Consider the following 17,757-nt stretch of genomic DNA (forward strand, 5'->3'; position numbering starts at 1 on the left):
ACACATGAGTTTCTTTTCGCTTTCTCTAGCACTTTGCTGCTGGCATTAACATCCCGAATTCCTCCTGCGCCTTCTGTTCCCGTTTCCCACTGCACACACGCTCATCCGTTGCTCGTCCTTAGTTATCTCCTGTCTCTAACGTGCCACATCCCTGCACATATCATACTTTTACCCTTCTTTGTGCACTTCTCAGACAGCAGATAGTTCTTAGAAGGAAGTTTGTGAAATGGCTGCCCCATTTCCCACCATTTTCACAGGCTAACCAAATATGGGTAACTCGTGCATAAATTATGCCTGAGAGAAATTTTCCATTTTCTGTCACTATGGCTACTATCTCCAATCGGATGGGAGGCCACAATTTGCTCTCAATTTTTGACGGACACAGAAGCAATACACTCTCAGGAGAGAAGGTACCACCTACTTTGTCAGGAACAGCTTGGAAATACTGTATGGAAGCAAATGACAATAAGTGGTAGCCTTTTGAGGAAAAATTAGATATAATGAGCATTTTGGGAAGAGCTTTTTAACTACAGGCCACTCATGGGATGATTCGCAGCAAGAACAGTAGGAGATGGCAGTCAGACTATGAGACTGCTTGTTCAGTCTGAGCAAATAGTCTCATACGGGATCACAGTCTTTCATAATAACCCATTGTAATTTACTTTTATTCATTAGCTAATTAACAAATTAATAAATTCAAACATCCAGAAAATTAATTCTTTTCTAATGAGGAAGATATGGTGTGTTCTCATACACAACAGAGGTTTAATGCCCCTTTATATATAAAATCTGCGATTTGACGATTGAGCAGTAATTGATGTATCTGTAATGCAGTTTAGATTGTTGCAAGTCTTAGGATCCGTGCATTGGGCTGAATCCCACATTGCACTGGAAAATCACAGAGTATTTACCCTGCAGTGCTGTTATTGTTGTTCAAATATTTACTGCAGTGGAAATGAAGTCATGAGGAAACCGTGACTCCTCAGCGCCATAAACCGTACAAGAGTACCGCAAATTCTCATCTCTCTCTCAGAAAGCTTATAAACCAAAACAGAAAATAGAGAAGGTGCATGAGACGTACAAGGAGGCAGAATAGCTAGTGGGAGATTGGATACTCCTCATAAAAGGAGAATGTGATTCTTAGCCATGCAGCTATGAGGGTGAAAAGTGACCTTTGCCTAACCATCGTAAGGCCGGCGTTCCCTGTGGGTTATAAAGCAGCCTTAAAGAAGGGGCTTGGGGGGACTTTTGTTAATGATTTTGCCTCCATCTCACCCAAAGAATTATTATGCAAGCTGAATTTTGTAGTTTAGACTCAGTGTAGTATTCAGGAATGGGCTGGAAAAGAAAGCATGAATTATTCAGTGGTGAAGGTGTTAAATTGTTTTGCAAAGAATAAAAATATATTGTCCTTGACAATGAGTGCTTGGCAATGAAAGAGGCTCTAGAGATATTAAGACAACATTTGCTTGGAAGGAAGGTCAGTTTGATAATACATTACCCTCTATTAACCTGGAAAAATACAGTGAAACCTGAGAGAACCAAAAGGAACTCCACTATTTCTCTTTGCTGTACAATTTTAAAGGAACTGATGTAGTTATACATGCCTGAAAAACTATTTAGGAGATTTTTGGTATAGAAATTAAGCGAGAAGCTCTCTGAAGTAGAGGTAATTTTTATGTTGATGATTTTACTATCAAAAAAGATAAAATAGGGGTAATACGTAAGATAAGCATGTATCAGCCTGAAGGTAGAACGGATTTTATAAAACTCTTAAGTAGAAAATGACTCATATACTAGCCACACATTTGTATGAGATATTTGTTAATGAATTGTTAGTCAAAGATGACCCCATTTTAAATGCACTGAGGTATTTATGCCAGTGGACTACTGGTAAAAATCCACTTATTTAACTGGGAATTATTTCACTGTTTTGATACATTTAAATTATGCTTGTTACAAATGAAATGCTTCCTGTCTTTACTTAGGCATAAAAGCGTTAATATGTAGTAACCCAGGCTTCTTTGGAAGTATCTGTCTCTATCTCTGGAAGGTCCTGACCTTGTAAATCCAGTCGACTGCTTTCAAGATACAGCAATATTTGAGGATTTATATGTAGGTACAAATATGAACACATATACAGATATTCTGAATTTCTGGTTTGGCACGACAGTAGATGCTCTAATAACTAGGATGAAGCAGTGAATGAGAACACAGTTCGTTACAAGTGGCAGGATTAAGGACACAAGATATTTAGCCGGAATCGAATTCTTCAGCATGAAGTTTGGGAGTGAATTAATAGTGTTAATAGCAGTGGTCTGGGACAACAGTAAATGTAAACATTTCTCATGGGAAGCATTTGGATGCATACTATTGTAATGGATTGGCCTTGCTAAACAATCTGTCATAGCAACACCTTCAGATTTAGTGTCTGGCGTTTGGCTCCACATCCACGGTTCGGCTCAGGAATAAGCACACTGATTTTCAGAGGTGCCGAGTGCTGGCAGCTCCCACTGAGCTCGGTCAGCAGAATGTGGACCTGAGCAATGAATAGACACAAAATCCACAAATCAAAGCTTTTAATCTCTAGCTTTAAATTAAGTTAATGGCCTAACTGATAGTGAAATCAGATTTGTACCGGTCTCAGAGAGTCAGCTGCTGAAGTTAGGCAGCTGGAAGAGCTGTATGTGTGAGCATAGCAAGAAAAGCAGAGTATTGATCAAACAATGTTGAAAATCATGGTCTTAGTAAATAGATAACCGAATTATAAAACTGCCCCAGTTCTGGTAACTCACTTCAGTTACAGGGAATGTCCTCAGAAACCATAAAATCTCTAAAATCAAAATGAACTTTCAAGTTGTACCGCTATAGATTTAAAATGGAGACTAACCCTACTTATCTGTCTTTACACATGTTTTTTAAGTCCAACTAACGGCTGTTACTTTCACTAAGTACAAATTTAGCTCTTTCATTGCCAAGCACTCATTGTCAAGGACAATATATTTTTATTCTTTGCAAAACAATTTAACACCTTCACCACTGAATTGTTATTGTTTGTCCTCATGGTGCTAGCATTACTCAAAGAAAGGAAAAAACCTCTGTTATTCCAGGTCACAAGCAAAACGTAACTGCTCATTACTAAAAATCCCCTATTACATATATATTTCAACACATAACGACATTTGTCGTTGTGCTGCAGCTTCTTCGTAAGCGCTCCCTCTAGCTCCTCACCTCGTTCATCTCCCTCTTGCCTTCCCCGCGCTTTCTGTCACGAACTAGCGGGTTGCAATGGTGTGCAGTCGACAATGCTGCTGAAAATGTCTTCCACCGGGGACAGGTGGCACCTTGCCAGGGTCCCCATGCAGGGACAGGGGCTGCTTGGTATTTCCATCATGCTCTGCCATACCCGTATGCCTTTAGGCTGCCGGGAGGCTGGCTGGGCTACTTTCCTCCTCCTGGGAGCCATTACCTAGATAAATGTGATGCGCTGCGTACAGAAATAAAATGTTACGCGTACAAAAGCAAATGTGTTGTAAATTTTGACCTCCTTTTTTCTAAAGGGAAAAAAAAAAAAAAAAAGGGCTTCGTTTCTACATGAGCCTCTGCCTGCAGTGACACCTTTCAAAGCGATCCCAAACAGCGATGCAAACACGGCATACATTTTTTATCTCGCTCTTCAGATCCACTGATGTTTTGTCACGCAGTTCATTCACACCAGGCATTTCAGGATGCAAAAGTAGTTCCTGCAAGCAAATCCTGGACAGAGCAGGCTTACATAATTTGTAAACAAAAGGCTGCCTTGAAAATCGGATCTTTTTCTTTTTATGTGGTCTTGCCCCCAAATTACTTGTCATCTTTTAAATAATTACTTTTTTGTAAAGTGGCAGTTTTAACATCCATGCTATGCTTTCAAATGCTTGAAGAAGTGAAATACTGTCTAGCTAGGATGAGAATTCGCCTGCTCTTTAGCACTTTGTGAAGGGCATTCATTTAAGTATTCTTTTGCTATTGCTTTACTTACATTTTTATTCTGCAATGTTTCATGCTTACTGGATCAGCAAATAATCAAGGTCTTTAGATTTTTTTGGAATGTATTTTATCCCTCTCCCCAAAAAAGTTAAATGCCTCTATTTAAATAGCTTTTACCACTATATGCAAAATACAAATAAAATGTAAATAGTTTCTTCTACTAATCCACATCTGCCTGGGTGTAATTACATGATACATGCTGGTTAAGCACAAAAATTTTGAATAGACAGCTTTTTAATTAGGCATGTGCATTGGGTCACAGTAGAATTAAAATGGGTTCTAAAAAATTGATTGTATAAAAATGGCACCTGCTTACTCAACAGATCTGATTCTTGGGTAAAGTTGCAGACACGTGTCTGTGTCAGATCCTTCTCTTGGCTCTTGTAGAGGAAGCCAAGTTCGGAGCCAGGGTGCTCAGTCCTTCCAATGATGGGGACAGATTTTAGCCCCAGCTAACCACTTGTATAACGACGCCTTGTAGAATCACTGACTTTCAAATGTGACAAACAGCTGGTTTACAGCTGTTGCTCAGGTTTCATTAAGAGGACAAGTTAGGCCTGTCTAATGCAAGTTTGAGTGCCTGAATGCATAGAAATACATTTTGATTTCACTTTTTGTCAGATTTAGTAAATAATCATTTTGGTTACCTTGATTTTTTTCCCCTGATTCCCAGTTCCCATAGTCCAGTGAGTGAAAGGAGGGTCTATGGACAGTGGTTACCTGTCAGCTTTGCAAAGTTTGTCCGCACATGGGTAAAACTTTCTGTAGGAGGTGAAGATTGGGCAATGGTTCTTCTGTGACAGTCTGAACAGAGATATTTTAATGGGCTGTTCAGTGTTCTCACCAGCGAGGGGTCCTGAAATTCTTTCTGAGTGCAGAGGCAGCTGAGCATTATGTCTCCCAGCAGCTCTTTTCATTTCACTGTGGCTGCCACAGTGCTATCTCTCAGATAAAGTTGTTATAAAGCTAATAATAAAGCGGTCAATTTTAAATTTAGCTCTTCCAATCAGTAGCTATGGTTATTATATGCGTGTACTTCTCCCCAGGTTACATTCTTGATACGTTCTAGTAGTTAATTTAATGTTCCTTTTTAAAAGAAATAAGTTACCATTTTCTTGGCAGGTGTTTTAAGTATTTCAGTATTAATATGCAATAGTCATTTTACACTGCAGTCTCCTTTAAGAAGTCATTATAATTCAGTAATTTTTATTTTGAAAATAAGAGTATTTATGTAATGAGTATTAACAAAAAGTAGGGCCAAATTTTTCAGAAAAAGATAAATCAGGTTACCGTGAACTGCAGGATCATAGGTGTTATCTTTTGTCTATAAAAGTTATGCCATGCAGATGTTAGCAGCTGGAGACAAATTGGTTTTACAAGGTTCTGTGGCAGGTCAGAGTACAAGAAAACAGAGAATTTTTGTTTATGCAGAACCTGTTGAAATCTTTTACATACAAAGAAATGACTGTACCTATTCATAACAAAAATTTATTCACACATTGGATTAACACCTACAGCAGGTGGAAGGAAGTTGAGATTCAAAGTTTCAGAACGTAATTTGGCTCCTACTGTTAAACTAAATGATCCCTCACGCAGTAGTCCTCTGTGCTGCTACTAGTAACTGCACGTGCACATATAAAAATATCTAATTTCTAAAGAATCGTCACCTCTTCCATGACCATCAGTCACATGCCGTTGTTATTAAAATTACCCTCATGTTTCATATCTCAGTACTGGAAACATGCTAACACCTCTGAATTTATTATTAATAGGCTACAGTACCAGAAATGTTGGAGCACCTTGCAGACAGAGAAGACAAGGTCACTGCTGAGAAGTGACAGAAATAGCCAGTAATGACAGTAGATAGTGTAGGTGGGCAGGCGGAGGGAAAGCTTCAAGAATAAAGTAATCGTCTATTGCTAGTTCTGAAGCTCATGCAAAATATGCATGTGCGGAATTTGGAGTATGTGGTTGAGAAATGCAAGTGGGAATAAGTAATGCTGGAGAAGTTGGTAGAGTTTACCTCGTTTATAAATGCAGCCAAAAATAAATGCAGCCTGAGCCCTGCAGAGCTGGTGCTTCCTGCACAGACTCGCCAAACCATGGGCTGATTTTAGCTCCATTGCTATTGCCTTGTGCTGGCAGCAGGCGAGTAGCAGAGCTGTCTCTGTCCCCCACCAAATCACAGCGTTCTGTCATATTTTAAGCCCAGGAACATGGGTACTAAGAGCTTGATCCAAACCCCATCAGAATCAATGGGTACATTTCTACTAAACTTTGAATGTGATCGTAAATTAACAGCAAAGATCTAATCTGCATTTTTTTCCCCTCCATTCAGACTTTGAAGTTTAAAGGACTTTAAATAACAATAATAAGGGCAGTCCAGTAGGCAATTCAGTTCACTGGGGTACCATAAAATATTCCAGCGAGGAAACTGAGTGTACAACAATAATAAGAAGAAATAAGCAAAGTATTTGTATACAAATGGTGGGAACACAGCTAAGAAAATGGAGGAACTTTATCTACTAGTGCAAGATGTGTATGCAGACATTCTAGGGGTGATAAAAACATAGCAGAAACAATACGTGGAGTCACTGAATAATATAGGTTCTTCAGAAAGGAGGGAAATAGAGGTGGTAGTATTACATGAAACATTAGGATAATTTGTAACGAAATGAGTTATGTCAATAAAACAGATTCTGTTTGGATCAAGCACTTCAACCATGAGAAAAGTACTTTTGCAGAGTTAATGCTTGCCAAAAATCTCTGGGATGTCAGATTTGACTCTTCAGCATTACTGTAAAGAGGAATGTAAGTAAGAATACGTCACTAGAGGATGTCGAAGCTCACAAATATCTTCAACAGTCACTAAACCAACTGATGAAATATGTAGATAATAAAACATAACCTTTAACCAAGCATTCAAGCATTAAACAAGCTTGTTATTCAAGCATAACAAGCATTAAACAGGTTTATTAAAGATGTTAAATATTTTGGGGCTTCATGGGTATTTCTGTGAAGACATCAAATTTCATCAAGTGTAACATACTGTGTTGTATCTGACAACAAGGGACTAGGTTCAGCCATCCAGGAAGTCCTCTCCAGACCTATGTTCCTAAATTTGTCGGTTAAATGCAAGACCCTTAAGTAAAGCAAAGGTAATTGTAAGGCAGTTTGACAAATTTGGTTGCTATCAGTATTTTCTAACATTCTTTGACTCAATGCAGAATTTGGACATTGGCTTCTGGACAGCAGAATCTGTTCTTGTGATAGTGTAGATGTTTGAGATGTAGGACAGGATATTTATTGTCTACTCTACTGGGTATCTATCAAACCTGCCACTTCATCTAGAGAATCTTATTCAAATGCCTTCTCCATAGACCAGCCCTCCTGGTCTCCTTCATTCCTGAGCAGTCTCAAGTAAGCTAGGGTTGGTAAAGCGTGTCTAGGGTTTGTACAGGCTAGGGAAGAAGATGGGATTGGGGAGAGCACCTGATAGTGAGGATGTTGAAGTACACAGATGTTCATCCTGAAGAAGAGAAGACTTAGGAGGCTCTTACCAATGTATGTAAATACCTGAAGATGGAGCCAGGCTCTTTCCAGTGGTGCCCAGTGATAGGACCAGAGTCAATGAGCACAAAGTGAAACACAGGAGGTGCCATCTGAACATCGGGAAACTCTTACTGTGAGGGTGACCAAGCAATAAAACAGATTGCCCAGAGACATTGTGGAGTCTCCCTCCTTGGAGATATTCAAAGCCATCTGGACATGATCCTGGGCAACAGGTTCTAGGTGACCCTGCTAGAGGGGAGGTTGGACATCATTCAGTCGTTCTGTGATTCTGTTAGCAAGCTCCAGCCATTTTAGTAGGTTTAATTCTAAAAGCAAAGCAAAGTTTGGTGCTTAATATAAATGTTCTGCATAACTTCAAAGATACCCACTCACAGTGAAACTGTGATTTCTGGAGGCAGACTATGGCTTGCTTAGAAAATCAGGCAGGAATTATAAAAAGGATCGCTATTGTGTTTGTCCATACGCACCAATTATTATTGGAAGCAGCAGGAGAGAACAGGCAGAAAAGATGCTACAGGAATCTTTCAGGGAGTTTTCCTGAAGTAGAGAGGTTTTGAACTTTGCATTAGCATGGCACTGGCTCTGTAACGCTCTTAACTTATCTCTCTTTTCCTACCAAGTGCTGGGTAGGAAAGTGCTGGGTAGTTCTCTCTGTGTCAGCAAGGAGGAACTCTCAGCCTGGAAAATGAGTTAGATTTGGAGAAACTCCTACAGTACAGAGGTTTACTTGAAGGATTTCTGAAATTAACTCCTTTTATTCCTCCATCGTGCCTCATGATCTGAAACTGTTTCTTCCTACTTTAACACAACTCCACTGTAGCCATTTCTTTGAGTTGAACTTGGAAACTCATGCCTTTTTCCCCATTCCTCTTAACCTTCAGCCATATGTTCTCTATATGACAGTGCAGCATTAAGGGGCCCAAACGGTTCAACTGTGAGTGAGTTACAACTTCAGAGTGTGCCTAGGCATGCTATTCATGTTATACTTCAGAAACCACAAAGACTTTTAAAAATATTGATTCAGGAAACGCTGAAGAATTTTCTGCTGTCTTGTGAGGGATAAGGCAGGGTCATTATTAAAGAAGGAGTTCTTACCCAAGACCTTCTAATGCTCATTTTTGCCTGTTTAGTGACTGGGGGAGGGGGTTAGTTGGCCTATCTATTTCCTGGCTGCAGTCCTTGTGCAAAAGGTAATTTCTTTCCACGGAAGACCTCCATAATGTCAACTAGTTTATCTTATTTTCCAATTTATGAAAAACATATTGGTTTAAGTTTTAGATCATAACTAGTCCTGTACAAAAGCATAAAGCGAAGGGGTGATTTACTTGCCCAACACAATAAATGCATTATTCCTTTTGCTCCCTGCTGAAGTATTGCAAGAGAGGATGAACAAACAGATTGGTCTCCTCCCACCACATATCTGCATTGCCAGCACTCAGGGAAATAAAGACCGCATGGATTAAAAAGTTGCAAGGGTACTATTAAGGCATAAGCTACTGAAACAGGAGCATGCATTGAAGAGGGCTCAGTTCAACAGTATCAGTCCTATTATGAGCAATGTCAGCCTCACTGCTAATGCGGGAGCCAGGGATGAGAATGCAGGTAAGATCTTTCTATACCAGGGCATGAGCAAATAACAATGAATTGCAGCCATTGCCACGATAAATTAATACAGTACATACTTTCTCTCTTTTAAATCTTGACTTTTGAAAACTGTATTACTCTCAGCTGCTTGAGAGAGAAGCATTGGGGTTCTTTCAGCACTGCCTATGAAGCGATCTTACTGCATTTGCTTATAGTTTGTGATCTATTTGTGATGCACATTGAAGACAGTATTCGCAGCTGCTAAGGTTTCTGTGAATAATATTCACAAACATTTAAACAAAGTCTTTTAGCACTTTTTCCCTAGACACCCTCTGAAGAAACCCTCTGAATCACAATTTGTGCATATGCAATTAATTACTGTCAGGCTGTGAGACAGGCTGATCATGTGGGAATTGACCATTTCGTTTTCACATAGGAACAGCCTTTGCCTTTCGTTGTCACATAGAAACAGCCCTTGCGCTGGCATCTTGATGATGCTCTTTTTTTCCTCAGTTTGCTTGATTAGATCTTTCAATTGAAGTACTTGAAAGACATAATTTCATAAATACACTTCAAGCAATTCCACACAAACCACCTCATCCTCCCTAAATCATTTTCATTTTATTGCTGAATTTTCAAATACCATTAAAAAGCATTATGTCATGATAAGTCAATTATTGAACTGTGTATCTTGTAGACACCTCACAGTGTTGTCTGCATAAATGATTTCTTGTTCCTAGTTAATGGTAGGATAATAAGGCAATCTTCACTCAGGAAAGTACTTTAACTTGTGGAGTTCTCTAACCAAATATCCTTCTCCTTTGTTATAAAGTTGCAAACTGTTTTATTAAAGTGGAAACTGACAGTGGGTCATCAAACTATTCTGAATATCGTTTGTACTGATTATTCATTTTTATTTTAATATGCACCTTAACGGTACCATAAAAAATATATATATATTTTTGACCATAAATATATAGATCCATTCTAACAACAAGAAGGAACTTGTACTTGTTTCTGAACTTTCCAGTAACAGAAGCTGAAGCAGTTGGTGCATGAGCAATATGGAGACCCATAAATAGCCTGTTGACTTAAAGTATTCTGCTTTCTTATATGATCTGACTGGTAGCAATGTACTATACATGAGAAAAGATTTGGAGGTAAAGGTGTTATATTTATTTTTATTTGACCAGCTGGTTCAGCTGGAAATCCTAAGCTGATTTTCCAACATTTGACTAGATTATTCTAATAAAAAGCTATTATACCTAGCTACAAAATTTGCCCTGTCATTGTCCTTGAGCCATCATGGCTACAACAAAATCACACTTAACATCCCTACGATACGCAAGGTACAGTTTAGTTCATGCCTAGAATAGGAAATGACTGTAGTAGTCCTGGATGTCTGATGGCAAGTAATAACATTTAATAGGAAACTGTCAATATCATGATCAATGCAAAAAGTATTTCCTTATGCACATGCATGCACAGTCTTGCATCCCTATTCATGGATTCTTAAGTCCACGAGTACTTGCCATTTCCTTTTTATTTTTCCTTTTACTCTTCACCAAATAATGGTATTTATTGATAACCAGCCCTCCAAATAAACTTCCATGGTATCTTATAAAAAAGTAATCTGAGGACTACACTGAAAAGTAGTTAAGAAAAGGTGTATGTCTGGATCCAGCTTAATTCTCCAGCTGTGAGTTTCCACAGAAAAGGAATAACACCGTCATTGTCTATTTTTGTTACATTTACTGGCAGAGAAATTTCGTTTTTTTTGTCTTTAGTATTTGAGTCAGCATGTTGATCTAATTTATTTTATTTTTTAGTAGAGTTCTATCTTATAAAAAAAATTCACTGCATATATAGTAACTGAAGTTGTCTCACGTTGTCACTATTTTTTCTTCTCTTTCTAGGTGATGTCATTGTCTATATTAATGAAGTTTGTGTCCTTGGACATACTCACGCAGATGTAGTCAAACTCTTCCAGTCTGTTCCTATTGGTCAGAGTGTCAACTTGGTGCTATGTCGTGGATACCCTTTGCCCTTTGATCCTGAAGATCCTGCCAACAGCATGGTGCCACCCCTTGCAGTAATGGAGAGGCCTCCGGTAGTGGTAAATGGAAGACATAACTATGAAACTTATTTGGAATACATTTCTAGGACTTCTCAGTCTGTTCCAGACGTAACAGATCGACCACCACACTCCTTGCACTCCATTCCAGCAGATAGTCAGCTTGATAGCACATTCCCACCACCTGCCCATGATGATAATGTATCAATGGCTTCTTCTGGGGCCACCCAAGCTGAACTCATGACCTTAACCATTGTGAAAGGGGCCCAGGGCTTTGGCTTCACTATAGCAGACAGTCCTACAGGACAGAGGGTGAAGCAAATTCTAGACATTCAGGGATGTCCTGGTTTGTGTGAAGGTGACCTCATTGTTGAGATCAACCAGCAGAATGTACAGAACCTGAGCCATGCAGAAGTAGTGGATATACTTAAAGAATGTCCTGTTGGAAGTGAAACTTCTTTGATTATCCATAGAGGAGGTAAGTTTGGAAAGTCTGTACAATTACAAAAATGTGTGTAAAAGGTTCTAAACCGTAAGACATACATATACTCACTACATCCTTGTGTACTAGATTGGAAATTAATTTCCATGTTGCGGAAGGTAACACCATTGGTTCTGGAAAAGTGTGTCTGCAATTAAGTATCCTAGGCAAAATCTAACAGTTTGTTGTGGATTCCTTTTTGTGTTTTGAGTGTCAATGGTCCCACCTCTGTATAAGGGTAAAACTAGAGCAGTTCCAGACCTTTCACCCCATAATAATTTTTATGGTGTCTGCAGCAAAAATCTTATAGTCCCAAAGCAGTGCTGCAAGCTTTAGGTATTATTGTATCAATTAACTCATTAAGGTAGATCAAAATCAGAGCAATCTATTAGCCCTTTACAAGGTTACTGGTTTTGAAAAACCACTTTGCCTCCTTTTCCTTCATTGTAAAAGTATTGTGCAATAGTTGTTTTGTATGTTTCTTGACCACAAAGTTCCATAGTATATTTTTCTCTGTTTTAAAAAAATAACTTCTAGGAATTTAGTTTTTCTGACCAGCCTGACACAGTAAGCTTAAATATGCACCACTGGAAGGGGAGAGTCAAGAGTTATCTGTAAGGAAGCAATAACAACAGAAGAAGTCTTAATACCTTGACAGTGATAAGTAATTTCATAGCTTTCAATATTTTAGCCAAACAAATTTTCTTCGATGATTTGAGATGAGCATCCATCACAATTTATTATTACCTGAAGTGAGTAAAGATTTAATTTCTTTAATTAAAGGCCTTCGTTCACCTAAAGGCATTCTTATGTCACTGAATGTATGTTACTGTGTGCTTCAAAAGAAAAAAAGGATTCTATACAGAAATGCTAATTACTTTTCCTTCTAAAGAGTGGAGGTTGGAAAGTGAAGCTTTAGTGTTTGCATATGCCGGATCCTTAGAACGAGGACTATAGTAGCATTTTATCAAATTGCAGAAATAATAAATATCAAGTGATTTAAGTATCTGTAGATTCACATAGTCAATAAAGGTTTTTTCATATCTATATTTAAAAGAATGATTAATAACAGACAGAATCTGACATTTCTTTGGAATGAAGCCTAATTAAGAGTGAAAAATAAAGGCCAACTGATATCATTAGAGTATATGAACTTGGAGAAAGTTAATTGTTGCAGAGGTGCTATATTAGTTGGTATTAAATCTGGTTTTATTTAACATCCATTAAGAATCTGGAACAGTGGACTAAGCAACATTTTTTTCTGAAGATGCTGACAAATGAGGGAGAATTGAATAGCAAAAGAAGAGTACAAAGGGGATTAAAAGGGTTAATGTAACCCCAAAAGATGGGATTTTATTTTGAAAAATGCAAGCTAATGCCCCTCTAGAGGAAAACAATTCAGAACACCAATCTTCAGAGAGAAGTGGAGTGTGAAATCCGGTATGCTGAACAAGCCTGAGTAATAATAGACAGGAAAATAGATATTTCAGCAATCAGTGCAGGACAGTAGCAAAAAAACCCTGAAGCAGCAACATACTCAAGCCCATGAGGATAATTCCTCTCTCTCAAGAGAATTTCTTCCTAGAGCATCGATTCATGATCAAAACAAGTTGATCAACATGATAGTTTAACAAGTTCTGGTACATTAACTGAGCTGTGGCTATTTTCTACACATTGCTGTGGCAAATAGGAGATACTGCAGTGAGCTCGACCCTCAATAAAAGCAGTATAAATTTACACCATCTTGTCTTCTGTCAGGCCAAGCATGGAGGTACAGGTACAGGTACAGGTACAGGTACCCTAGCTCAGCTGACACAAAATACTAGGTCCAAATGCAATAGCATGTTCCTGAGTCTTATCCTTCTGTTGCTGGGGCAGGGGTGGTTGCTTGCTTTAGAGAATGCAGAGAAGGGAACAAGAGCACGTTTTGTTCGTGGTAAAACAATGACTAAGACTAAAACAACTGTTTGGAAGCACTACAGAGTAATTAAACTTAATGGGATGATACGGAACAAGTGAAAGTTTACTATCAGAAATTTCTTTGCATCAGAAATAAGGAATATACCTTAATGCAAGGTTGTTAGACTCTGAAATTAAAGAGAAGGCTCATTTGTTTGAGTGATTCAAAAGAAGTGAAAAAATACAGTGTATGAGACAAACCTACTCTACCTGAGAGATGGCTAAATCATAGCTTAATGGAAATACAAGAACTGTTCTAAGGGGACAACCTGGGTTTTTTTCATAAATCCATAGGAAAAGGGAATCCATGGGACCAAATATACATCTATAATGCAGGTAATGATATCTATGCTAGTCATCAGGTCTCCTTTTATAATCCCTGGGCAGAAATAGGCCTTTCTAGGGTGTGATTCATGTCATTCCAACGTAGAAGTTTCAAATAAGTCGGGTGTATCCTAAAAGTGTATATTCTGCTTGACTGACTATAAAGGGAGTTGAGGATGACTGGTTCAGATGTATGTATCTATCCCACATGTTATGAATAAGAAACAGATGATAAGATTTGGTCATGTGAGATAATCTGAATACAAAACAAAACTTAGAGAAACATGCTATGATTATAAAATATTTAGTCTGTGACACCAAGAAGCAAGGCATACTTTCTCCTTACTCATGGATCCAATTTTTATTTTATTATCTCTAATGTGTAATGACACTTGAATAATATCATCCTTTTCCATCGTTACTCTATGCATCCTGTCTTTAGCATCTCATTTTTAAGATTAAGACCGAAGTACTATTCCTGCCTGTGGAAGAGGAAGGCTGTGTTTTGCGTAAGGTTGTGTGTTGCCTTGAATGTATTCTGTCTCTGATAGGAATATGGCCTGACTGCATAGTTCACTGTGGCAAATCCATTTTTGTGACTTAATTCCCCTCTCTCATCCAGCAATCTTATCTACATTGCAGACTAGAGACAGATCGACATTGGCTGAGATATATTCTCACTGTAGGAAAAAATCATCTTCTACAGGAAAATATATGCTCTCCTGTGTGTATAGTATGCGTGCAACAGCATTTAAAAAGACATTGTCCCTCAAGCTTAGGAGGTCAGCAGCCAGAGTATGCCGGGGAAGGAAAGGTCTGCATGTTGCAAAACGTTGGAGAGAATAGCAGCACTCAAATTCAAAGAGGCTGCTAAAGAAAACCACCTGAACCAACACCAAACAGAGACTTGTCATGGGGTCCAATCCAGTTTATAGCGTGCGCACTTTAAAATTTCTAAAGCAGAAGTAGTAATTTACCTGCATGTTTGAAAAAAAAAATAAACCATGGAAATAACATCATTGTATATCTAAGAAAATACTAAGCAGCACTTGTTTAGATGACAACTCTATGGCTAGCGATCTTACAATCTTCTTCCTGTTTATTAGTCAGGTTCTTTGCTAAACACAGATGCCCTGCTTAGTTCAATTTCTTTGCATCTGTTTTTGCTGACCAGCCATATATTTTCCATCGTTTACTATAAGTTGACAGAAGCGTTCATACTGAAAAAAAATAAAATGCAAGGAAAAGATGTTGCGAAAGTGTTGCCTAAAAAAAAAAGGGAAAAATGAACAGAAAAAAAGAAGGTAAGAGAAAGATATGAAATTGTTTGTTACCCAAGCAGATTTACCCCTTTCCACCTTTGCTTCAGCCTTCACACTTCATCCTCAGCTTCTGCAGCAGTCTGTATTGAGTATAGGCTGCTGAAATAGAGAGCTCTCAGAAATCAGTTTTTCTGAATGTGGCTAGAGCAGAAATTCTCCATTAGTCCAGAACTACTGAAAAACAACATTAAGTGGTTGAAGTGTCATGTACCAAATTGTATGTAGAGCAAAATATTCACTAATTAGGACATTAAAAATTGGTTTTGGCATGTTCCACTAAATGAGCTATCCAAATACCTGACATATGCCATCTCTTTTGGAAAGTGCCTTTGAAATATATAAACCTATAGACAGCAGCCCAGCCCCAGAAATGTTCCTGTCTAAAAAAGAACTGACACATTCAAATGTAGATCCATCAAGACTATGTCTGAAATACTGGTGTTAAGGAAATCTGAAGACAACCCAGGACTGATTCATGGCAACTCCTAAACAGGCTCTGTGAGCGAAACATTAAAACTAAATGCAAACAGTGGAAGCCTGACAAAGTTCCTATATCAGACAGCTATTTTATAATAGTGATGGAATCCAAACAGACTCTGAGAATCTGAGACTGTTATGCAAAACGGAGCCAGAGAACTGATGTACTGTCCATACTGATTAATTGTTAGCCCACTCCAGGCATGGGACTGGAGTAAGCCAGCAGCCAGTTTCACCCTGACACGATGTGGTAGGTAGCATGGACCACACGCAATGTACAAACAGTCAAAATAAGGAGGGAGAATTTAACAATGTAGACGTAAACTGTGAGAATAAAAGGATCGCCAAGTATCTTTCTCAGATTTTGTATAAACCCCAGCAGAAGGTTTTAAATCCTTAAGACTGCTAACAGATACCAGTACGTCACATGAAGCATCAGAAATTTCCAAAACAGACAGAAATTTCACAAAAAAACATCTCTGCATATTCTAGTGAATAAACCTAGCCCCTCAAAATGAGGAGACTTCAATAGAAGGAATACTAACTACATTCTTGGTGCCCTTTCCATGGACTGATCTCAGATTTACCTCTCTACCACAGAGGTGAATTTATTTTTTTTTTTTTCCAGGCTTGCTATAAGATGTCTTTCAATTCCTCTGGTCAGGAAAGCTCATACTTCTTTTACTCCAAGTTGTCCTCTCTCTTGGGAAAGCTGCACAAGATAAAGCTGCAGGCAGCACCATCACCCTGCTAACACTAGTCTGGCCCAGGCAGTTGTGATCTCCTGGTTCCACAACCACAGCCCACCACTGAGGTCTCTGGAGCTTTAACTCCGCTTCTGCAGTTCTTCATTCAAAGTATTAAGAGAGTACCTGGTGCAAACTGGAGACTCTGTGTCTCATGGCTTGCTCATCCCCAATTCAGGACTTTCTAGTCAACAGTACTGTGGGTTTGAAGAAATGAAATTGTTAGGAGGATGGTGTAGGTTTTTGATTTGGGACTTAACGGAGGTTTTCTATCATCCTACTGTCTCTACTCATTTACATTCCTGAGTTGTTGGTGATTTTTTTTCCTTCTAGTTGCTTCCTAAAGGAGCCCAGTCTTGGTTTAATTGCTTCTTATGGGTACTCTAAATTAATAGCTTCTTTCTGTTGTCTCTGACTAGAGATATTGGGAGATACAAGGTCTGATAGCTCTCCTGCTTTCTGCCATATTTTCTCCTTTCCAGTCAGTTACTCCAACTGTACATTTACTCCTGATCCCTCTTCTCCCATTTCTTGAGAGTATTCTAATGTTGACAGCAATTTAGATCCATTTGCAACGTCTGCATTTTTAGCTCTGCTGTATTCTTAAACGACGCGTGTATCTCTTGTTTGTGAGTTTAAGGGGCATTTGATCCCACAAAGGGAATGTGCACGTGAACCTAGTAGTGAACAACTGACGCATTTGAAGTGAACCATTGATACCTAGAAGTCAATGACATACATTTCTTCTGTCCAACATGCTGCTAAAACATCCTCTTTCAATTTGCTCTTTCCAATTTACCACACCGTTTTGGCTTGCTATCCTTCTCTGAAGTGCTCTGTTGTTCCTGGGCCTGTCTGCTTTAAAACTGATGGAAAACAAAGGTTTGTAGCTGACCTTTTTCCTTTCCATCTCAAAATTATGAGCTTTTATATGACATCATAAATTCAACAGTTTCCTCAGCATGAGTTTTCTGTAAACGTATCCTTCTCGTGCTGGCTTTTGAGTTGTTTCATTTTTTTTCTCATTTTTGTTGCTGTTCTGAGCTAGTCGTGCCAGAACTGTTTAATGATCAAAAATATTGTGAGTCATGCTACATTGTCCACTTCATTGACTTTGCTGTTGTCACGTTGCCCTTTTCCCCACCCCCAGCCTTGGCCACTTGTCCCTTCCTACCTTTCCTAGATAGA

At 38.7% G+C, this 17,757-nt stretch overlaps 1 protein-coding gene across 15 annotated transcripts in view; it reads left to right on the forward strand.

The window, feature by feature from the left end:
* The window catches only part of MAGI2 (membrane associated guanylate kinase, WW and PDZ domain containing 2), a 757,683-nt gene that overhangs the window by 625,916 nt on the left and 114,010 nt on the right, over nucleotides 1-17,757 (forward strand). For 14 of the 15 annotated variants that reach the window (XM_074586071.1, XM_074590362.1, XM_074597089.1 and 11 more), the window contains one exon: nucleotides 11,103-11,738. The exons of the other annotated variant lie outside the window; for it this stretch is intronic. In XM_074586071.1, coding sequence (XP_074442172.1) covers nucleotides 11,103-11,738 — 636 coding nt within the window. The remainder of the gene's footprint in view (nucleotides 1-11,102; nucleotides 11,739-17,757) is intronic. 15 annotated transcript variants of the gene reach the window in all.

This window comes from Larus michahellis, chromosome 1 (genome assembly GCF_964199755.1).
Source record: "Larus michahellis chromosome 1, bLarMic1.1, whole genome shotgun sequence".
Taxonomy (NCBI): domain Eukaryota; kingdom Metazoa; phylum Chordata; class Aves; order Charadriiformes; family Laridae; genus Larus; species Larus michahellis.